We start from the raw sequence: 24,748 nt of genomic DNA on the forward strand, positions 1-24,748 counted from the left end.
AAAACTAAAATAGCACAAGCGTAAAGTGTTTTAATGACACGAAAATCAAACAAAAAGTGCCTGCTGGCATTTATCGCTCACGGCCAACGCCGCCGACGCCGACGCCGACGACACCGGCTTTTCTGCGACGCGAGCTCCTTAACGCTGTCGCGTTAATATATGGACGGTATCGGCTCGGTAGCAGTTTGCTCGTTTCGTGCTTTCTTGTTGCGTTTCATGAGTACGTGCGCGCGACGCCAGTCTCAACATACACGCTTAATGAGCACCAAGAAACAAAACCCCGCAATAAAGCGAATGAAGGAAGCGTTCGGTTTATTAGTGGTTAGGGTGTAACAGGTGTTTTGCGCCACCAGTTTTAAAGATTGCTCCCCCGTTTTTTTTTTCTTTTACCGAGAAGTTTTCTTGATGGCACGCCACCGACACGGGCGCCTCTGGCGCAAGCAGACGCTGACGTGCCAAGTCCGAGACGCGCGGAAATAGGTCGGCGGGCACCCGTAACCACGTAGCGTGCTCCTTCGAACGCGGGATCGACCACTTTTAAGGCAGGCCCGCTTAAGTCTGATCCGAGGCAGCCGCACGAAAGGTCGCTACGGGCAAATCAATGCCGCGACGATCCATGCAGGCTTACACGAACGCACTGAACAGAACAAAGTTCGAACCTGCGGCAAGACTGCTCTCAGCTGTTGCTAAACGTATTGCGGTATTAAAAATAAATTGTTTCTTCCAGCGCAAGGTTAGTCGCACCTATGATAGTTTTTAGCATTTCGGGGTGTCTTAACATTGCGGGGTGTCGTAGAAGCTCTGTTCGAAGAAACACAATGGAGCAAAAGTAAAGTTTTTCTAGATCTGCTTAGTCCTTGCCCATTCGTGCTTGCTTTTTTTTTTTCGTGATCATTGTTTGACCTCATAAAAGCTGTAGGACAAGCACCAAGATCCGCGTGAAAGCTTTTGTGTGGGACGTCTGGATACGGCGGCTACAGGATTGTCGCTGCGTCATGTATTTTTTACAACGTGCATATTTCATGTCTGTTCTTGTCGCCATCTCTCAGCACTTATTTATTTCCCCTTCTCCTCACCAGGTCATAGTAGCAAGACAAACATACAGTGAGATTGCCGATAATGCATCAATCTCTATCTAAATGTTTGCAGGTTTGACAGAACGGGAGTCGCCAGGCAGCTGGCATGGGTTGTGGCGGCAGCAGCCATGCAACGCTTCCACTGGATGTTGTCGTAAGTGAACGGACGTGTTTGCTTCGCAAAACAGAAATGTGTTTGTCTCGCTTGTGTATCGTTTCTATATAGCATGGCGTCTAGGAGTTGCAAAACTAACTGCTCTATATGAGATATACCATGTGAATCAGGTAAGGTCGGATTATCGGGTAGCTGGTGCAGAATGCGCAAAGTTGCCACTGCATAGGCCCGTATATATAAAGAGAAATTCAAAGAAAACTGAGGCGGTCGATTGAGCGAAAGTAGCACAAGTTAGACCATCGCAGCATGGTTAGACCATCGCAGACTAACCGCAGCACGGGTAGACCATCGTGACAGGGGAAGGTTCCCCATGCCTAATGTGGAAAAGGGCATTGCGGATGAGCCGAAGGGATTATATTTTAATGATGTGAACCGAATTTCCGCGATGGTCACTCGAATTAGAGCTTTCTTTTCTAAATGCAATATGTTTTATTCGCATTAGTTCATCCATTGCTTAATGATGCTTTCTTCGTTTGACGTGTCCTTAACTAAGAAATAAATTCTTTCAGGTTGAGGACCGACAACTAAATACAATGAGGAACGCATTAACAGAAAGCGCAACAAATGGCAATTCTATAATTCGACGTCTCTCATCGAAGCTCAAACAATTCGTCTTTATTTTATTATTCTAGGTTACATACCCTCACAAGGATACCGTGGCAGAAATGGTGAAGCCCCAGCAAAATTCGTACGTGCCTCAAAACGAAACAACCAATGTGTCCCAGGTACGTTCATGTTTCTAAGTTCTCTTTCTCAGGCAGCAATATGTCACTGCGTCCTCGTACCGAGTACTGAATGCTCGCGTGTCCTTGCGGTCATCGGTCCGTCGCCCCCTGGAGAACAGTTTTCTGTACATGCTCGTGGCTTCACTCCTACAAAAAGAGCGTCCAGGCTTGTTTCGACAAGGCCATGAAAGAGGCTAGTTGTTAACAGTCATTTTTATTACAAATGCGTGCACAAATACAAGGAAGATCAAACGAGCGGCCTGTTCTCACTCGTGGTTGACTGACGCCTTGGATGCACTGAAAGGAGTGTGTTAAGCAGAGTAGTGTCCCACGCGTCCTGATCTGTAAGCTTATTCACGATGCACCTAACCGCAGGTGACGCAGCCCGTCGAGAAGGAGCCAGAGAAGGCGGAACCGGACGACGAGTCACCTCGTGCCTTAGACGAGACCCCCATCGCCGCCGAGTGTCTTCACGCGTACGTGCAGCACGAGCGACGCATCCACCAGCTGGAACGTCGGCGCACGCTGCAGTGCTACCAGATCAAGCTCGACCAACTGCGCCAGCTCGAGCTGGCCGCCACGAACCTCGAGAACGAACGACAACGGCTGGGCGAGAAAATGTGAGCGACGCATAGCAAGGAACGCGCACACGACGCGTTTTTTTTTTTACCTTGTAATGCCTGAACGCAGCTCCACATCAAGGAAAGTTTGAACAAATTGTTGACATTTATTTCTGTTCATGTATGGTGCATAAGCACCTTTACAACGAAAGCATCTACAACAAGATGACCAGTATAACGAAGGAATAATTCTGTCCCAGTTGTATTGTGATCTGTGCGGTGCGCGACCTTTACAACGAAGTGACCTGTATAAATAATAATTTCGGAGACCCGAAGCACTTCTTTGTAAAGACGTTAGGCTTAGGTAGGAAAGAAAACCTAAGAAATGAGTTTTTTCCATTGTAACAAAATCACTAGACTAACTAATTGATTAATGACTGGTTTGTTAAGCTATACACAGCTGAAACTTCAATCCAGCACATAAAAACGCAACTATGGTCTACGCATTGTTTACCCCGCTTCAATCAGCATTTTGGCCCATAAAACAGAGCGTAGCATATGTGCTACATTGGCGTTTATTGAAAGGTGGCCACAAACAGATTGCATCGAGAGAGGATGGGTATACCCAGAGCATTAACAGGCGCCAACAGGACGCGGTTAATAAAGAATGCATGACAAATCTGGATCCGTATTCACAAAAATGTTAAATTAAACTAAATTAAATTAAATTAAATTAACTTGAATTAAATTAAGTTATGGGGTTTAACGTGCCAAAACCACTTTCTGATTATGAGGCACGCCGTAGTGGAGGACTCCGGAAATTTCAACCACCTGGGGTTCTTTAAGGTGCATCTAAATCTAAGTAAGCGGGTGTTTTTACATTTCGCCCCCATCGAAATGCGGCCGCCGCGGCCGGGATTCAACTCCGCGACCTCGTGCTCAGCAGCCCAACACCATTGCCACAGAGCAACCACGGTGGGTCACAAGAATGTTCCTACGCAAGAACTGTTCGTAAACGCAGGGGTTAGCTCATCTTGTTTCAGAAGAACTTGTTTTCAGCTTAGCTAATTGGCATTTGCTATGAGAAATGTTTGCCGCTAAAAGAACGTGTGCAAACAGCAGACAAGAAATAAAAGCCACCACCAAGACACGGGCGCTCACTCACTTTGTTGTTGGACATACTGGTAGTGAAGGCGGCGCGGAAGGGCCAATGGCGTACAGCATTTACGAACGAGAAGCCTTGTGCATTCAGCCCCAAGGGGAAGGGGGGGGGGGGGGAGGGGTCTCCTTCATCGACCGCATTTCGTTAGTTTAATTTTTGTGTATTTCATAGTGCATCAACATGTCAGAGCTACGTATGCTTTTTTCTACGTAGAAACGGGTGGATACCTTTTCTGTTGCGGAAGCACAGCTTAGAGCATCGAAGCCGTATTTTCTCCGTTCGTTTCTCTTTCTGTCGACGTTGCAAGAAACCTACAAAGTGAGCATGGTGCAGCCAAAAAAAAAAAAAACCCGCGATTTTGGTCATGGGCCTACCTGCTTTTTGCCTCGTTTTCTGGAGAAGTGTCTGAAAACAAACTGTGTTTTCTGTATAATCAGAAGTACCCTGTTGCGCAAAAGGCGATGAGAGCTCGAAAATGTGTAAAATACCGGAACAGTCGCACTATACCGCTTTAAGACCACTTTTAGGACATATAGATGTCAAAACTTCCACATGGCTTGCGCCTTGTTGAGAGTATGCAACACATATCCCATATATCGGTACCCATTGCAAGAACAAGCTCATATTTTCATTACTGAATGTTTCGTATATATTTGTACAAAGCCAGGTGCTAAGAAGTAACGCCACCCACCGCGGTGGCTTAGCAGCTGTGGGGATGAGCTGCTAAGGACGAGGTCACGGGATCGAATCCCGGCCGCGGCCGCCGCATATCGATGGCGGCGAAATGCAAAAGCGCTTGAGGCCCGTGCGTTGGGGGTACGTTAAAAGAAATTGGTGAAAATTAATCCGGAGTCCCCACACTACGGTATGCCTCACAATCAAATCGTGATCTGGCAACCTAAAACCCCAAAATTCGATTCAATTAAGAAGTGAGGCCACAGTTTGTTGAGGTGCGCGTAAAAGAATTGGGTCGCAGCAATTCGTGTAATCCCGGAGAAATCTGGTCCGTATTGTTCTCTGCTGTCAACACCCATGGCGCGGGCACGTATGATCTTGCGCGCCACTGAGGGCAGAAGAAAAGAAAGTTCATAGGGCATAAAAAAAACACCAGCTTTTGCTTTGTGCGTATGAAATTAGCTTCTCCGTTAAACAGTTTGTTCACAAGCGCCTACAAAAACCCACCCGCGTCACATCCTATTTTAGGCAGTAGCTCAAAGAGCGGTAATTGTTTTGCCCAAGGGCCAACTAAGAAGGACACCAAACCTTAACGTGAGATTCGTCTTAAACTTCCCGTCTTAAACTTTGATCCGTAGCAATATTTTCTCACCTCATTACTCCAAGAGACGTGCAAAGTGGGTAATGGTGTAAGATGCTCACTAACTGCACTCACCTCTTTTTTTTTTTAAGTAGAAGCTGCTCAGCTTGCGCCGAAGCCACCTCATAATGTTTTGCAACCAGCTTTAACAAAGCGCCTGTCCCTGTTTCTGGTGGGCCTGTCTTCCTTGCGCTTTTGCTCTTATAACACAGTTTTAACAATCGCTCTTGTGTGGACAGCGGTATTGTAGAATTCAAGAATCAAGAAAGGCTTTTAGAGTTGCTCTGAACGTCTAAAATTTGGCAACCAATTGTACTGCTCAAAGATTCCTCCCAATGCTTCCGACATCAAACAAATGTGCAACGTTTCAAGACCCTGTCTGAGAGGCCGAATAATGGAAGAGAAAAAAATGGGTGACGTTTAATATATTGTTACGGTTAATGTTGAACCGGCTTTATTCAAGGGACGAGATGGATGGTAAAGTCAAGATGGCGTCCTGAGGCTGCACCAGCTCACTTCTTCTTCCTCTTCTCCTCGCCCGGCTCATGCCGTAGCAATCCCCGGTTGCCAGACGAAGCCCGCTGGGCAAGTCCAAATCACTCGGAAAGCGTAGGGTGAAACCGCTTAAGACGGGCAACATGTACTAACTGGGTCCGTCTAGACCGACGACCAGTCGACGTCAAGCGTGCCACTACGTACGTCAAGTCACTCAAGCGATCTACAATGACGAATGGGCCCGTGTACTGGGGTAAAAACTTTTCGCATAAGCCACGTTTACGTTGCGGAGTCCACAACCACACAAAGTCTCCTTTGGCGTACGAGACAGACTGGTGTCGGCTGTCATAGCGCTCTTTCGATCGGTCTTGGGATGCCACAGTACGAAGACGAGCGATACGCCGGGCTTCTTCGGCAAGACAAAGCGTCTTGGCAACAGAGTACTCGCTGTGAAAGTCAAACGGTAGTATAGTGTCAATGCAGCTTAGCGGTGAACGGGCGTAAAGGAGATAAAAAGGACTGTAATCGGTCGTCTCATGCTTTGCAGTATTATACGCGTAGGTGATAAAGGGGAGTACGTCATCCCAGTCCTTGTGATCGGAAGATACGTACATGGCCAGCATGTTAGTTAGAGTTCTGTTCGTACGTTCTACAAGCCCATTTGTCTGAGGGTGATAAGGCGTTGAATGACGGAACTGCGAACTGCAGAGACGAAGCAGTTCTTCTACGGCGTCCGCAACGAACTGACGACCGCGATCGCTAATGATCACACGGGGGGGACCATGTCGAAGAATAATGAATCGAAGCAAAAACGTTGCAACGGACGCAGCTGTTGAAGATGGCACGGCCGCCGTTTCCGCGTAACGGGTCAGATGGTCGACACATACGATCACCCATCGGTTGTCATTAGATGATCGGGGAAATGGGCCCAGAAGATCGATACCCACTTGTTCAAATGGCAGGCGAGGCGGCGGCAGAGGTTGGAGAAGACCTGGCGGAGCGGTCGTAGGGCGCTTGTAGCGTTGACATTGTTCGCAACTGGCGACGTAGTGCTTGACCGTGTCCCGCATTCTGGGCCAGTAAAAACGCTCCTGTGTCCGGTTCAAAGTTCTTATGAATCCTAGATGGCCAGAGGTCACATCGTTGTGCATGGCTCTCAGTATGTCCGTTCGCAGACTCTGCGGCACCACCAGAAGGAAGCGTGCGCCTTTAACCGAATAATTGGTCTTGTAAAGCAGGCCGTCACGGACACAAAATCGACCGGTGGCTCCAGGACGCGATGCGGCTACAAATATAGGTTCCAAACCAATATCATTTTCCTGCTCTGCTTTGAAAGTCATCGAGTCTGGGAATGTAGAAGAAATGGGAGCAAAACAGTCATCAAAATTGTCTTCGTCACACTCCGTCGTCGTCAGAGGAAGGCGGGAGAGACAGTCCGCATCTGCGTGGCGACGCCCGGACTTGTAGGAAATAACGAAGTCGTACTCCTGCAGTCGAAGAGCCCAACGTGCCAGTCGTCCACTCGGGTCACGGAGATTCGCCAACCAACACAACGCGTGGTGGTCAGTAATGATAGTGAACGGGCGTCCGTAGATATAAGGTCGAAATTTGTGGACAGCGAAAACAGCTGCCAAGCATTCTTGCTCGGTCACAGTGTAATTGCGTTCCGCCTTAGTCAAACAGCGACTAGCATAAGCCACAACGTGTTCAGCTCCTTGATGACGTTGCACAAGTACGGCACCGATGCCGATGCCACTGGCATCAGCGTGCACTTCCGTAGGTGCGGATGCATCGAAGTGACGCAATATGGGCCCTGATGTTAGTAGAAATTTTAGCTGACGGAACGCGTCGTCGCAAGCCGATGTCCAGTTGAAAGGGACGGCTTTTTGGAGAAGACATGTTAGGGGGTACACCACGTCGGCGAATCTTGGGACGAAGCGCCGAAAATACGAGCACAGGCCCAAGAAACTCCTCAACTCCCGCACTGACTTCGGTGCTTCGAAGGAGCTGACTGCCTCAATCTTCCGTGGATCTGGCCTTACATCATTTTTGTCGACCAGATGCCCAAGTACTAACGTCTCGGTTTCTCCAAAACGACATTTCTTGGCATTTAGGATCAAGCCGGCTTGTTTGACACAATCCAGAACAAGATTGAGACGGCTGTTATGTTCACTCAATGTGCTGCCAAAAATCACCACATCATCGAGGTAGCACAAACAAATTTCCCATTTAAGTCCTCGGAGGATAGTATCCATGAATCGTTCGAATGTTGCTGGCGCGTTACAAAGGCCGAACGGCATAACGTTAAATTCATAAAGCCCGTCTGGTGTCACGAAGGCCGTTTTCTCCTTATCATCTGGGTGCATGGGTATCTGCCAATACCCTGATCGCAAATCCAGTGATGAAAAGTAGGCAGCGGAATGTAGACAGTCGATGACATCATCAATTCTAGGAAGCGGATACACATCCTTTTTGGTGACCGCATTCAGTTTCCGGTAATCAACGCAAAACCGCCACGATCCATCCTTCTTCTTTACTAAGATTACTGGTGCTGCCCACGGACTAGAAGACTCTTGGACAACACTTTTCCGCAGCATGTCTTTCACCTGTTCAGCAATAACTGTCCTCTCTGCTGAAGAAACACGGTAAGGCTTTTGCCGAATGGGGTGCGCAGATCCGGTGTCAATTCTGTGGCGAGCACGGGAACGAGGGAGCGAAGCCTGCTTGTCGCCTTGTGCGAAATCGAATACAGAAAGATGTGTCCACAAAACTTGTGCGAGAGCGCTGCGCTCATGTGAGGGCAGTGCCTTGTTGACCATTCGTAGGATCCGCTCTTCAGAAATGCTTCTTTGGGGATCGCTAGTATGAGACTGCTCCTCCTCGCTTAGCACTGTAATGGAGCTGTAAGTAATCTCGTCAAATTCAGCAAGCTTCATATCACGCGGAAGAACTGCAGGGACGCAAGAACAATTGAAAGCCCACAAATTGGAGGCGCCATTCACTACTCTCACGACAGAGCGTGGTACAAGTACGTCTTTCTTTGCGCAGCTCGACGTAAGTGGCTGGACTTGCGCGTCAAACGATGAAAGGTCGGCAGCAGCGAAATTGACAGGGATACGTGACAGCGACCAAGGCGGTAGCAGCAAATGTTCGAAACAACACAATAGTTTTTCACTGGTAAGGATGTGTCGGCAAGGGTGGCGAGAAGCGCGCTATTCAAAGTAATTTCGCCTGTGCCACAGTTAACGGATGCACCACAATCCTGAAGAAAGTCAATCCCGAGAATCACATCGTGAGTGCATCGCGGCAGTACGAGAAATTCTGTTTTAAGATCTTCTCCTCCGAATAAAACACTTGCAACACAAATACCAAGGGGAACTAGGCACTCTCCGCTGACACCACGAAACGTCACACCATCATTCCACGGGAACATAACTTTCCTACCCAGCCTCTCTTTGAAAGTCACACTCATGACGGAAACGGTAGCACCAGTGTCCACTAATGCCGTTGCAGGTATACTATCAATTAACACACGCACTTTGTTCTTCACCATCATAATAGGCAGAGGAGTCTTTCGCAGATACACAGACTGTCCGGCGACCTTACCTCCATCGGCCGCGCCGGCTAGTTTCCCGACGGCGGTGGAGACGTAGCACGTCGCCGTGGTGACGGTGAACGGCGTTGGCGACTGGTTGGGGGCGTCAGGCTGCGGTCAGAAGCTGGCGAGCCACTCCTTCTACTATACTGACGGAAGGTATTCCGAGGTGGCGCGCCTGTGGTGTTTGCAGGGTCTATCGGCCAACGGTCGTCATAACTATCACGTTCAAAATTATGCCAAGTTGGTGGTGGGCCATATGTTGTTGTCTGTCGGCGCCGGCGACAAAAACGAGCAATGTGTCCTGAGGCGCCACAGCTGTAACATACAGGAGATGCGCGACCGACGTTGTATGCCTCGGAGTCAACCCTGGGACACTGCGAATAATAAACGCGATCTTCCGAATTGTGATTAGTGGTGGTAGCTCGACGAGTTCGTTGATCGTGCGTCATGTCGTCGGGAAAGGTACGTCGGTGCTGTCGCAGCTGATCAACTCGACAGTCTGCAACGCCTGGCGTGGCAGACAATGCTGACACAGCAGATGCATGTTCTTGAGGTTGGTTGGAAGTGCAACCAAGCTGTTCGACATCCGCCCCTTTGGTGTGTCGTTCAAGTTCTTCACGGACAATTTGCCTTATAGTTGCCGCAAGGTCAAATTGAAAGCTGTAGTTGTTTTCGTCAACGCTTGCCACCGTGGTGACATTGGCTAGCCTGCCAAACTTTGGCGTGATGCGGCGCAGCTTCAAGGCCTCAAATGTGCGGCAATGCTTGATGAGGTCGGCGACCGAGGCGAGACTCTCCTTGCCGATTAAATAATTGTACACATCCTCGGCTATGCCTTTGAGAAGGTGTCCAACCTTGTCCTCTTCGGACATTCGAGGATTGACAGTCTTGCAAAGCTTCAGGATCGCCTCTATGTACGTAGTACAGGTCTCACCTGGGACTTGAGCGCGCTGAAGCAATGTCTGCTCCGCCCGCTTCCGTTTCGTGGTGGAATCGCCAAAGCACTCTGTGAGGTGAGTAACGAAGCCGTCCCACGTTGTGAACGTATCTTCATGGTTCTCGAACCACACTAGCGCCGTGTCTGTGAGGAACAAAACCACATTGTCGAGCTGAGTCGTGGAGTTCCAGCCGTTGTACTTGCTCACACGCTTGTAGTGGGTGAGCCATTCCTCCATGTCTTCGCCGAATTTTCCAGAGAAAGGGCGGGGCTCCATCTGATGCATCCAGGCGCCGGTTGTTCGCACTGGAGTAGCCAGAGAAGGCTGTTCGTCGCTGCTGTGGGACATCGGGATCTCAAGTGGTGTTGGAGGCAGTCGAGCGAGGCGTCGGCTCCGGCGTGGCACTTGCTGCAGCAGCTCCGTCGTCTTGGTCTAAGTACCCAGCACCTCCACCACAAAACTGTTACGGTTAATGTTGAACCGGCTTTATTCAAGGGACGAGATGGATGGTAAAGTCAAGATGGCGTCCTGAGGCTGCACCAGCTCACTTCTTCTTCCTCTTCTCCTCGCCCGGCTCATGCCGTAGCAATATATATATATATATATATATAAATGAATCTCGCCAGCTGTCCTTGTTACGTGAACGGGAAAAAATTGTAAATATAGGGCCATAAATTGCAAATATAGGGCCATAAGGCGACTACATGAGAAATGATGAGGCTCGCAAACACAAATGCATCGCACGGTAGCACGTGGTCTGTCAGGCCGGTATAGTTCATGTACAATCGTATATATTGTAAAATAGAGAAGGCTGACTTGCGGGTTGTGGATTCCTGTGGGGAAGACGAGGGAGAGAATAAAGTTATTCGGCATGGTCATTGTCATAGCGCAGCGGTTGAAAAATTCCTGTTTGATTCAAAAAGATTTCCTTGCTAAATTCTTAAAATGCTGTTACTTTTCTTTTGGTCTTATCAATATTTTTTTTATTGAAGTCTTTTTTATATATTCAACTAATTATCTTTCTAGCGCCATCCGATTCTTGGTCAATCCCCTATAGTGGGTATGAATGATGCAAGAGGCAAACCAACCAAGAACCCAATCAAAGGGAGCGGTGGATCACCTAGTTTCTTCACCACAATATCTATTCACATTTCTCTCTTTTTTGACTGTCACGCGTAACTGAGAAGTTGGCGTCCAAGAAACTGAAGCAAACGATGATCCGTCCTCTAAATTACTAGTCTACTATTGCGAAGCTCGTTGTACCGACAACAGTCGTTTCGCAAACAATATGAGCGATTCCTCTTAGATGGAAGACATGTTTTCGAGTAAACGTTCGCCAAAAGGCGTGCGCACAGAATAAGCGACCGCATCGCTGCTGCATACGCGCATAATCGCCCGCTGATTTGAATGACGTCGCGGGCGCCATTAGTGAATTTATTGCGGAAGCCTCGCGGAAGGCCACGGGACATTGCTAGCGCTAGTGCATTAGCTGTCTGCATTTCCCTTCCCCAATCGATGAACGACAATGCGACCCCGACGCGGCCAGTGGATTCAGGACAGCTGATAAGCACGAGCGGAGCACTATTTTCTGCAACCGCTACGGCGATATCCGCGTGTTGGTCTGTGCTAGCAGGAAAAAAAGAAAAAGAAAAGAAAAGAAGGATCAAAGGCAGTGAACTTCTGGACGTCTGTGCAAGTCTTTCTGGTTTTTCGTAAGGCTTACCGAGTTATCAGAACTCTACCAGAAATTGATTATTCCATCAGGTTGAGTTAACCTGATTGCGACAATCGAAATGGAGAAAGCTAACGGTACAAACCATGTATACACTTTCTAAATTACTTACTATGGAACTTGCTTTCAGGCCTGAGTATCTTTTGTTGTAACTTAGAGGACAGAAAGAGAGAAAGTGAAATTAACAACGAACAGCAGGGAGGCTAACCGGACGGACGTCCCTTTGCAACCGTGCACGGGAAAGATAGGAGGAATCGTGAAAAAAAAGAAAGAGAAGACAAAATGAGAGACGTAGTTCACTCGCACAGTAGACACGGCGTTCTAGAAGCGTCTTCACAGGTCTGTTTGTTTTAGAAAATCGTTAGAGCACGCTTAGCTTTCTGGGTTGATGATGCGTGAAGTCAAGCGCCCAGGATCTAAAGGGCCTGGTGGCGGCTAATGACAACGAAAGAGACACTGGGAACAACGTCTAGAACAATAAAAACAACAATAAAGCAGCTGGACTCGAATGATCCCGCTTGAGCGTGAGAAAAAAACGTTTTCTATCAGGATTCAGAAAGACCTATCCAGCATTTTCTAAGCATTAATGCTAATGCATTAGCATTGATTTAGCACTAGGCTCCTGCGCCGACGTCATAATAAAAACCTGTAAGCATTATGCATAATGTAATTAGCCGTGCTTCGTGCTTACACACCGAATACGGAGTTTCAGATATTTTTATGTTCCTTCGAAAGAACGTGATCAAACAATTGCCAATCCATGTCCGTGACTCGACTCTGAGAAACTGTCAAATTCTATCAACAATACAGCGTCCATTAGGGAGCGAATACTTCAAATAGTATTGTAAGAGTGCATAAGGGAGCGAGAATTTACAATTGTAATGTTTTATGTATTGTCTGTTAGTGTGTGGTGGAATTATAGTTTGCGTGCTTGTTTGTTTCAAAGTGCATTCGGCCTTTTGTCTTTAGTTTCATCTGGAAATATAAATCAGTTTAAAACCCCAAAGAGTGATGAGTTTGTTACGACAGCATAAATTTCGGAAACATCTACGTAAAAGACATATACCATGAAAGAACGGGCGGTCACTATACTGGTTTCGTCAAACCAATAGTGTTCATCTCAATCTTTTTTATTTTTCTGCTAGTTTTATGTCCTTTCGAAGGTTGTGTCGCTTGTGATTCCTGTTTCTAATTTTCGCTGCACTTCTAGACTGATCCTACATTTGTAATAAATTTTGCTTCAAAAATACCACTTATTTTCTAACAGGTGACAGCATGACGAACAGTCTCTCTCTCTCTCTTGCTTGTTTATTTAGGAATACATCTTTTATTCGCTTGTACGTAAAAATGTTAGCGCACTGAAGAGACGCCGGGTAGACCTCATAGTACAGGCTAAACCAAAGTGGTGCAAATACCGAAAGTAACGTTGCAACAATAAAGTCGCACGTGCTGCAATAGATGCAAGCAGCACAAAAATTAACGAAGTCTGATAATTTCAGAGGCACACTTATGGTTATCAATGTAACGCCCGTTATCTAATACCACTAATGACCTAATAATTGGCCCCAATTCTGTAATCGTGTTACGCATACTCACACTAAATAATTATGGCACTCATGCAATACGTATGTATACGAACAGACTCAGGCTATATTCGGGATATTTAAAGCCACTATAGCGCCTTTTGCAATATGTTGGCTAGGCAGGAAAACATCCATAGATAATACCTTTATTTGCGTGGGCGCTATGAATAATTGTTTTATCCAAGACTGTTTGTTTTCACTTAATATGGGGAACGCGAAGTTACTTTACGCGCAGCAGCGGCTGCATTAATAAAGATTGCATTGCCTCTAAAGAAATTATTACCACTGCAAAAAGCAATCTTTCTTCTGCAGCGAATGCATTTGTATTAATTTCGGGAGATGCCCCGAAGGTATGCAACAACAAGCACTACGGGGTCGTCGTTCTAACACGCACATGGAGCTCGCGTATGCCCGTGGCAGCGTCAACATCATTTGTCGACGGACGACAGTATGGCACCTTCACACGCAATGCCTCGCACGCACGGCCCATGCAAAGCGACGCGACAGCGAAGACCACGTGGGCACACTCCCCCGCAAGCATAGCAATGACAGCACCTTTTCATTTCTACCACTCTCATCACGAAAGGGGAGCAAGTCAAGAAGGAGAGAATGTGACAACAACATTGGCACGTGTCGATGTTTTGCGTGTTGACAGTGTTCGCTTTCACCAGTTTGTCACTGTCATCAAACTTTTCGCTCTGTGCTTATACATGATTTAAATTGTCAACTTTGTCGCCAATTCCATAGCGAAAAGGCGTATATATTAACTAACTGTAATGTTCAGAGAAGCCGTAGTGGAGGACTCCAAGTAATTTTGATCTTAGGGGTAAAATTTGGGCGTGTTGGTTTTCTATATTCAAATTTTAAAAAAATGATAGAAAGCAGAGACTACTTATATACCAAAGGTGCTGTCATAGCGCGTTAGTGCGCAGTCTCAACCAGACACTGCAGTTCGTTGGCTGATAATGAAATGGATGTTGCGTTCGGCTCTTCCTACGTGCCGGTCTATCTGTGCGCCGTCGTTCTCGCTCTTTTTTACCTGAAGACCATTCGGACCACCTGAGGTTCCTTAGCTTGCACCCAAAGGACGGTAGACGAGCGTTGCTGTTTTCCACTGCCATCGTAATGAGGCCGTCGAGGGTGGAAATCGAACCCGCGACCTCGTACTCAGTCGTGCAATACGATAGTCACTGGGACATTGCGGTAGGTCACCGGCATGTCTGATCAGACTGCGCGGCGGGGCGAAAAGCGTTGTAGATTTTCGAATGCGCGCGAGTACCGGTGGTTAATCTGAAATGTACGACGAGACACGTGTAAATATGGCGGACGAACTGGTCCCGTGAAGTTTAGGTTCGACAACCGACCACTGGTGCTCGCCGCTTTCGTAGTGATTTGAATGTCGCTTGTCTTTCTGGGCACAGGTTCGGGGAATACACGGGGAAAGCGGGAGACGGCAAATTCAAGACGATGAGCAAAACGCGAACAAGGTAAAAACAGAAGCCAACATTTCGACAAGTGGACTTGTCTTTTTCAAGGCGACATATGCTTTCCTCGACACAGTATATATAGGTAGGTTTCTTCTAAAGGGGAGAGGGGATAAGGCGAGATGGTGTGGCAATGACCGAAAGTGTGTTAGCGGCGAGGGTGTACAATTGAGAATAAAGAGGTGCTGTGCACAAGGCCGGTGACACAGCCGTGTGTCAGCCGGCGTGTCAACGGCCATGTGCGCAACACCCCTCTATCTGCTTCTCTGGAGGTCGCGGGCTGTCGTCTCTGAAAGAGATAATAAAAAGAGCGGCAGAAGACGGTGCTCGTGAAAAAAATGCTGAAATGGAATAAATAATAAGAAAACAAAATAATAAATTGAGGGAGAAAAAAAGCTACTAAGCAACCGAACTAAGTGTTGCTGCCTATAGCTTGAAATTTAGCATAGCGAAGAGATGCTAAAGCCGTCTACACGTTCGCCGCGCTAACGCAACTTCGGTCGTTGCCGCACCCACTCACCTTAACCCCTCTCCCCTATGGAAACCTACCTATGGAAAAAATATGTCACGTTGAAAAAGACAAGTGCACTTGTTGAAACGTTGGCTCCCGCTTTTACCTTGTTCTCATTTTGCTCGTGGGCACAAGTTCGCCCTTTAAAGTGTTATATTCCTAACTCCCACTTTTGTAAAGTGTTTGGTTCTTCACTGTCACTGCAACGTGAACTGTGCGTGGAATATCAATAACATTGAGTGATTTTGCAATATAAAGAAGAGCCCTATACGGCTCGTGTCATGTACTACATGCCCACGTCTCTCCGCACCTATCTTTTTCAGCTCGTATGAAAGCCACCTGACATATCCTGGGCGCGTTTATTACAGGGCGGCGATGAACAGCCTCTTCACCAACGACGAGGCCGTGACAGTGAGGAACGAGTTGCTGAGACAAAAGGAAGTCGACGGCGCGCTACATCCGGATCAAGAGGAGTACCTGGACAACGTGAACAGAATGGTAACAGACGCGCAGTGTAGCTATAGGCTTCCCGCGCCTCCAATTTATTCGATATCACTGTGGTGAATTCATGCGAAAACTACCATCGTTGACAAATTGAACAAGAACGGGCAACCGAAGCAGGAAGACACAAGGAAATGGGATATTTTTATTGGTGAACTTTACAAGAAAAGAAAACATTTCAGCTCGTGCTGCTCATAAAGAAAGGTATATGGCACGTTGAAGTTTAGTATAACCACAAGCATTATTGTGTCCTGAAGCAAGCACGATTCTCTGAATTTTCTATTCTTTAGAATTGTGCCGTCTATTTATCAAACATCCACCATAATACCTACCTTTCTATGTCATGCGGCATTGTTTTCGCTCCTTTAGCCACGGCGTCAGTGTTACACTGGATGAGACGACCTTACGGTTGGCGACAAAATTCGGGCCGGTGGTTTTATTTTTCTTAATGACCAGTTCACTGAGTGTTTAACGGGTGGTAGTTTACTTTTGCTTTGTAGCTGTAAAAATTAGGCTCGTATATTCAAGGTATGCAGAATGGGCAGCACATAGAGATGGTGAAAAACGCTTCCAATATAATCGTATTGATTCCGTTATACCGACAAGGACGTGCGGACAGTCCATCGTGTACGTCTTGCGGTTGCTGCGAGACACTTCGGCACCTGATATTGGAGTGTCCGGCTTTCACGGCCCAGCGCACGTCGCTAGTGAGGGATTATCTCCTTGGCCCTGCGGTGTACGATACTCGACGAATGTTTGTACCTCAGGAGTGGTGCCTCTCGACGCGATCACGCACATCGCACTCTCCTTAATTCTGTAGAAGTAACTAACCAAGTTTCCCATTTGTAGCTTATTTCAGTTTTCAGATGACAAGACCTCAGCACCATTTCTTATGTTTTAACATTCTTTAGTAGCGTGACATGCAGTCACCGACCCTACTGTGTGTGACATGTGTGTGTGTGTTCTGCTTTGTACTTTGAGGTCTGTCATCTTGCTCTTTCTTTCCTCTTTCCTCCCCCTCTTCCTGTCCTTCATTTTTATATTTCTGTCTCCTACTTTCTGAACAGCAGGCAGGCGTTGTGCCTCTGCCGGTTGCAGTTGGCAGCCTTGCTCCTTGCTTTCACTTTCCTGTCAAGTGTATATTATTATTATTATTATTATTATTATTATTATTATTATTATTATTATTATTATTATTATTATTATTATTATTATTATTATTATTATTATTATTCGACAAAGCTCATGTGTCCAGCGTCCGCCTGTTGACATTGCTGGCGCCATGTGGCAGTGTACTTCATTTTGACAAACAGAAAACGAAGCATTTTCTTAGGTCATTAAGCTTGCATACTATACTAGGCGATTGATCCTATTATTCGATTACTTATTTATGAGATCGATCGGGTGAGGTCGCGAGGGAAGTATCAGGTAGGCGTCGGCACTGACGCCTCTGCTTCGATGATTGCTCCACCTGGCTGAACAGTAAGGAAGGGAACAGTTTGAGCTTCGCCATTCCGACTAGCAAAACGCATGAGGGTCCCTCAGTGTAAAATCCACCCATGCACGCTGCACTCGAGTTAGCAGATGGAAAATACAGCGCCACTCGAGCGCGAAGAGTGCAGCGCTGGCGTGACTGCTTATAAGCGAAGGAAGTCTCAACTACAGAATTGCACTCACGCAAGAAGTCGCTCACTGTAGACGACTATCGATTCTAACTGCACAGGTTTTTCTTTTCAAAGCTTATGTGGCTAAAACACCAGTTTTGTTGTTCCTACTTTTTTCTCTTGCTGACGTGCGCAAATTCAGAAATCCATTTAATCGATTTATTCATCATTTAAATATTTTCTGTTAATAGGGTTAAACTCCTCAGTCGATGCCCAGCACTTTAGTATACTAATCTGACGACTGAGATATCAAGCGATTTGCCATACGCGCTCCTGGGCAGAGCTCTTATAATGTAAGCCATGCCTCGGTAACGTGCGCAACTCCTACTGCTACTTTTGCGAGTTCATGTGGTAGGCGAATCGATAGTGCAAATGAATACAGGCTGTCACACACGCGACGAAATTCGCATGGAGACATCGCATGGAGACATCGCATGGAGACATCAATGTTGTGATCCGATTTGTGCATCACGATATCCACTCCCAGACCTCACGTATAAATGTCGAACCGCATTAGGCTTTGCTTTTTTTTTTCTTTTTTGCCCTTTATTTGACGGATTGCTTGGAAATATTCAAAAAAGTTCTTCGCGTAACGCATTCCAGCAGGTCCGACCACTCGCTTGTACGGCAACTATAGTAAAAGGCTGCTTCGTTCACGCAACGAGCGAACAGCCGATGCCATCGGGATGGAGAGTGCGTCACACGCCATGTTGTTTTCTGCACGTTCCCGCCAAATTGTGTTCACGTTCGTGCCGCTCTATCCCCTCATTTTTCTCCGCTGACAGTATCACGTGACCCTAGCGTGCATCCCATCTTGGCCAACCGAAAGGGAAAGAAAAAAAAAACAGAAAGAAAGCTCGTGGATTTAGCACGCACCATCCGGATCTTTGGAGAGCGATCCATTTGATTCGTCTCTGAGTTACTTTGGTATTCGACGAGGCGTTCCGAGAGATGCGGAAAGGAATAGAGTTCAAAGGTGGCGACAGCATACAAATGAAACGAAGCCAGCTGCGGTATACCTGAAAGTTGACGGGCACTTCCTGAACCTTTTGATCGTCGGACGCCTTTGGACAGATACGGGGACGAAATACAAGCAACGAAAGAAGTTATTGTAACCAGCTTCAGTCAGCTGCACCATCAGTGAGAGAGTGCTAAAAGAACGGAAGGACGAAGAGAAACGAAATGGGAGTTACGAAAGCGATGTCTCTGAAGAGCGTAAATTAACGAGGAAAAATCTACTGCACACCTGCACCGTTTTGTTCAAGAATCAAAGAAGTGCTTTGATTTTCTAAGAAAGCAAGGTTAAATTTCTTTAGTGCTGTAGTGCGGGTTTCAGTCGATGCTAGAACCCTGTCTTTCGTTTCGATAACGGATGGTTATCGAATCTGCCTACAGTGCTCGTCTAAGCATTCACAAGCGAGGGCTGAAACGCGTGAGCCCCATCGTATCCCCATTTGTTATGCATCACTGCAGACCATTTCAATGAGAAAATCATGGGAATTTCTGGTTTCGACAGCATGTAACATGCACCGCACCAATGTCAATACATCTTGCGAAACACCAGTTCAAATAAAGAGTCGCATATATCAATTTGTGTAATAAACACGAGAGCTACTGAAGTAGCTTCAATTCCATTGAACCAAAGTATACTTACGGACCACCTTGCGAAGCTCCGTTTACGGCATAAAACTTGACACAACTGGTCAACGTGGTTCTTGACAAACTGCTGCGGGCTTTCTTTTAGTATGAAATTATGACTGCGCGATTTCTGATGATGATGATGCGGTTGCGTAGTTGACTGATTACGTTATCTATTTTTTCTCTTTCTCTCTCTTTATTCCACAGGAAGTCTGCAACAATGAGCTTAAAGCGACGGAAAGGCAAATTGAAGTCTTACGAAAAGAAGTTCGAGAGCTTTCAAACGACTGCGAAGAGCTTGCGCAACTGTACCAAGACAGAGACAACCTTTTAGGTATGTCACTTCGAGTGGTATTGCAGTTGAATATTGCGAAACAAGTCGATCAACGGCGATCTACAGTAATCAAGTAGAGAAACGGGGATAACGAAGGACTGACTTGAGCAGCTGCGAAATGTGTGCTTAACATGATTTATGTTCGTACAAGTGGATTTCTAAATAACTAGCAAGCATAATCTGAACCATTGCATTAACCTAACGCTGGCGTCCAGAATTAATCACCTAAGCATCTTATTCCCTGCGCCTGTTTTCCGGGGAAAGGACCTACACGGTGTTCCATACGATTTACTTGTATGCGTTGAAACTTGCATACCACTCTTTTTACTTCCTAACTTTTTTTTTAGATTTGAAGAATTTAGCCTGATGTACGAGTTCAAACAACACCTGTACAAAATTATTTGTTATCTCTCCGAACGTTCATGTAACCTCGTCACCATTCTTCCTTCCTACAAGAGCATATCAACCACAGGTAACCAACTAGGCGAAGTGCAAAACTCCAACGATCGGCAACCTGTTGCAATCAATTTCGCGCGCCTTTCTAGAGCAAGCAACATGGGACACTTGTTGCATTGTAGAAGAACTTTTGGCGTCATTTACTTGCAGCAGGTGTTGCAGCAACCTATGCAAATCTTCTAAATGTGGTATCATGATGAATCTTGAAACCTGAAGCCTAAAAGCAGTTTCGAAGTGGGTACCACATAAAATTTCATTTACCAATTGCTTAAGGACAATTTCGATTCAACTCGTTGTCTCTGTATATTTTTTTCTTGTGCACATAATTCTACGGCACGCAGACACCATCATCTCGAAGACTTCAGGAAGCGAGCTGGAATGCCAACTTGCCCTGGACCTTGAGAAGCTCAACATCTGCAAGCAGCAGGTTGACCTGACGCACTTTAAGTGGTCACAAGCGCTGCTCATGGTGCGTCAGGCGTGTTCCCAGTTCTCCCGGGCGCTCAAAAAGTGGAAGGACCTCGACACTGTCCCGGAAAGGCACGTTTCCCGCGATGTTTAAGGCCCACTTTAATACGCCTTCAGACGTTTTCTTCGTTTAAATACACTGCTCAGTCAAATCACACGCGTTGCGAAGAAATTGATATGTGCCTTTGTTCATTAACTTTATTAAAAAACTAGTTACAAATTAAGCCAAGCGGAACAAAGAGAACAAAGTCACCACATATATTAGAAGATGTGCATTTAGGTGCCGCAACCCGAAGAATTTTGCTAATATGCAGTTATACAGTGATTTACCAAGTCCCCAACTTTAAATGGAAATACTGTTGTTTTATTATGCTCCCACGGTCATACAGAATCCTTGTTTGCCAGTTTGCTGCTATAGATCGCTTCCTTATCGATCTACTGACGCTGACTTTAAGAGAGAGAAAGGAAAGAAAACGCAGGGAGGTTAACAAAGTTGCACCTGATTTGCTAGACTACACTGGGGGAGGGACAAGTGGGAAGAAAAATAAAAGGGAAAGGAGGTAACGAGTAGTGCGTGCGCACAGACAACAGCGTTCACCGTGCAATCAAAGGCGGTCGCAGAGCTCAGACATCTTTGCGCTGACTTTGGAAATTACGCTGTCCTGGTAGTCTACTCTTCAAGAACTCTCTAGCTCTCGCTTTTTCTCTCGCTTTTTTTTTTTACGTCCTTGTGCTTTTTTGCGCTACAAGAAAAACTGGAAGAAAGAATGGGTTAGAGAAGAAAATTAAGCCCAAGCTTCCGTCACAGCACCTTAACTCATCATCATCGCGAGAAAAATAGTTAGAAAATTATCTTGTTAAGGCATAACATAGCACTGCGCGTGAATCGAAGCTAAAATCACCTGCATCAGAATTTATCAAAATGTGGTCCGAGTACGATAAGAGAACCCTCAAGGGAGGTCGATGGTGTCCACGAGATTTGCTCTACGGATGCTGCAGCATTGATAAGGAATGTTTATCAAAAGGGACAAACAGACAGATATTTATCAAGGCACTTAAAGGCTACCTGCTTAAAAAAAGGTGCCTTCTCCACGTCGGTGCCGATAAAATTTAAGACAAGAAAATAGATTTAACAGTGGACCGTACTTGCCAACATCGGCAGTCTTCGGATGAACGTGACGTCCGAAATATCCTCTCCAGCCTTTCAAGTTATATTAGGTTATTTAGAAGGTGCACACTTGTGCAGGCGCGTGGGCATCGGAGAACAGCTGTCACTGACCTACTTTCTTGTCAAGAATGCTCAAGGCGTTGTCATATAAGCCGAGAAAAGGACGCACTGGCCGGAAAAGTACGGCGCACTTGCAACTAATTCCAACCAGACCTAAAACTTCATATAGTTAGTTCGAGATTTCTTGATTTTATCAGCATTATCCCTCTCGTAGGAGTTATATAGGGTGGGAATTTTTTAAATAGTTTGCCTGATTGATTCTCGTTAATTTGTTATTGTGACGGCTCGCCATCACCATAATCTGCACGTAATCATTGTGACATATACACCACTCTCGCTTGTTCTTTTTTTTCTTTGTAGCGACGAGAAACTGCGGTACTACTGTGCAGCTGAAACCAGAAACAACATCAGTGCTGCCTTACAAAACTTGCAAGGTGCGCAACGTTACCTGAAAAATATTGAGTTCCCTTACTGCAACGCCGGCGAAATAGAGACCGTCTACAAGGTGCGTTCTCTATGCCTCTATGCCTGATGCTCCTTTAGAAGAATATCGACACCACGACCACATACGTAATGATACCCCGTATAGGTCCCGTATCGTCGTCAAATGTTTGCACGCAGAGTACGTCCTCACTATTTGCAGCGACGAACGAGACAAAATTGACTTGTCTCAAGCGATGTCCTGTACGGCTCAGCAGTGCACACGCATCTTTAGCATTTTTGCAGTCCACCAATTCCGCTGACAAATTACACCATTCTTCGGTGGTACGGGGAAAATTTGAATTCTTAAACAGATAAGTTCCGGAGTGATGCAGCCTAATATGACATGCATTATCTTTGCGCAATGAAACGTAATGCGGGAGGTAAAGATCCGTTCTGGAAGACATTGCCGGCTTATTGTGGTATAATGAATGAAAGAGGTTAAGGCAGGTAGTCAGATTTATTAAAAGGCAGAAAGGATAAGCGGCCACGGGAGTCTCATTTGGAGCTAACGGGGGCATGTGTGTCGTGCCCGTGTGCTTAAATGGGAGCCTTCCTCAAATGACATATCTTATTTGCATTTTTTGTCCGATCTAGCAAAGCTATAGTGGTATCATCCAGCAAGGATGCTACAGCACATCAACAATATTGCTCTCAGCATACAATAATCTGGCATGACAACAGCGTGGAAGCTGCGAGGACGTGCTCTGGCGATTGGAATGTGCGCTCAATACTGTGCTCGAGAATGAGCACACAAAAACGTTGTTGTACGCACTAGGAACACGTGCATTCGCACGATCGCACTTCTTATTGACTGACGCCTCCACTGCAGCGCTACATTATTGCAAGGGTGTGCTCATCTTAAAAAAAATAGGGGGGGGGGGTAGTGAAGGGATTACATCAACTTTACACACGTGGTCGCATGTTAGTGCGAGACACGTGCACAAAGGTTTTTGCCACTTCTTTTTGTCCATGTATTTTCCCTTTCATCTTGCAGGCCATCACGTACATCTTCACTGATATGAAAACGTCTGAGAGACGAGACCACGCCTTCAATTGTTATAATAGCGCGTACAGAAGAGCAGGAGCTCTGAAGCAGTGGCTAGAAATGGTGGGTATGGACTACTGAATGCAGAATATTTTGCACAGTATAATCAAATGAAATGTGCCGGCTCTGCTAAATATCTGCATTTCTTGTAAGGAGCTTGTACCAGTCGGAAAATGCCAACGTTGGAATAGGCATGGTCATTTAGTTTAAAACGAGGACATGGCCCTGCAAATGAAGATTTCTCGCATATCATGCTCCATGAAAAGTACTAAATGCATCATGATACGCGTCACATTACAGTTTGCCTGATAAAGTCTAACACATATGAGTAAAAAAATGCACGAATGAAGCGTTGAACTTAAGCGGCGCACACGGCGTAGAGTTTCTCGCATTTCTCTAAATTTAACGACACGACGCATTATTGAAGTTCAATAACTCAATTCCTTGCAATCTATATTATTGGTATTGTAATCGAGAACAATGTTCTATCAATGTTCTTTATAACAATGCCTTAAACGGCGTCTTTCGTGGTGTTTCATGTAACTATGAATCCTGTCAATCTTTGCAGTATACGTCGTTTCGAAGTACTCACTACACGGTTTTCCTATGGTATAACCGGAGTACCGCAGTGCCGCAGTACCGCTTCCCTCCAGCGTAAATAGCGACAAACTGAAAGACATACAAAGTCATGCGGAACTCTAGAAAAGGAGCAGCGATAATTACATCTCCATACTCAAACTTAGGACACAACTCCGGTTTTTCGAAAACTTTAACGTGAAAGCATCTGCTAGTTGGTTGTTCATATGTTAAAAAAAAAGAGTGTTAGTCTGCGCAGCCTGTAGTTCTCCCTGTGCCTTTACACGTGTCCGTGTGTTTAGCGCTGTTCCCGCATTGCAAATTTTCGTACACAGCCACAAAAAAAGTAAAAAAAAAATTGGAGGACGCTTAAGCTTCGCCTTTAAGAGTGGAACGCGACAGCATTCAAAGATCCCTGATAGCTTCTCAAGCTTCCGGGCAACTGCAGCTCATACGTAACCGTAATGCTTACCGGAAAACGCTGGCGGCAAAATCTACGCACGAAGGCGAGCTTTATGGTAGATACGATCTTCCGTTATTGTTTCACACTTTTGATATTTCAGCTTGAGAAGGTTTACATGACGGTTATTTGTGGGCTGCCATTCTCAAAATTCCGAGGAATAGCTTTGTAAAGAACGTAAGACAATGTGTGAGGAACTTTAGTGATAAAAGAACAACTTTAGTGCCGTACAGAATATGCGTGGTTCGAGATGATGTTCACGGCCGCGGACGCCGGCGCCGACGCCTACGGCTACACCAAATTTTCTGCAACATGGGACCCTTAACGTTATCGCGTTAAAGTTCGTACAATGCCAACCCTGTAGCATTAACACTCTGAGGTGGCGTAGATCAGCTATGTATAGTTTCGAATTCAAGCACTGCGGCAGTGTTACGATGATGCAGAAGGGTTGTGACTAACAGTAGAATAATATAACGATTTAATGACAATGTGGTATTGCTGCAGCGCCGATATAATCGAACCGGACAGGCACCTCGAACTT

At 46.1% G+C, this 24,748-nt stretch overlaps 1 protein-coding gene across 1 annotated transcript in view; it reads left to right on the forward strand.

Moving 5' to 3' along the window:
* Positions 1–555: 555 nt before the first annotated feature.
* synr (sayonara) overlaps positions 556–24,748 on the forward strand; it is a 40,360-nt gene continuing 16,167 nt past the window's right edge. Inside the window, exons 1-9 of the mRNA XM_065432183.1 lie at positions 556–583; positions 1,150–1,230; positions 1,884–1,976; positions 2,352–2,596; positions 15,723–15,852; positions 19,365–19,491; positions 20,289–20,487; positions 22,004–22,148; positions 23,121–23,234. Of these exons, the coding sequence (XP_065288255.1) occupies positions 1,183–1,230; positions 1,884–1,976; positions 2,352–2,596; positions 15,723–15,852; positions 19,365–19,491; positions 20,289–20,487; positions 22,004–22,148; positions 23,121–23,234 (1,101 nt within the window). The 5' untranslated portion in view covers positions 556–583; positions 1,150–1,182. The remainder of the gene's footprint in view (positions 584–1,149; positions 1,231–1,883; positions 1,977–2,351; positions 2,597–15,722; positions 15,853–19,364; positions 19,492–20,288; positions 20,488–22,003; positions 22,149–23,120; positions 23,235–24,748) is intronic.

Source organism: Dermacentor albipictus, chromosome 4 (genome assembly GCF_038994185.2).
Source record: "Dermacentor albipictus isolate Rhodes 1998 colony chromosome 4, USDA_Dalb.pri_finalv2, whole genome shotgun sequence".
Taxonomy (NCBI): Eukaryota; Metazoa; Arthropoda; class Arachnida; order Ixodida; family Ixodidae; genus Dermacentor; species Dermacentor albipictus.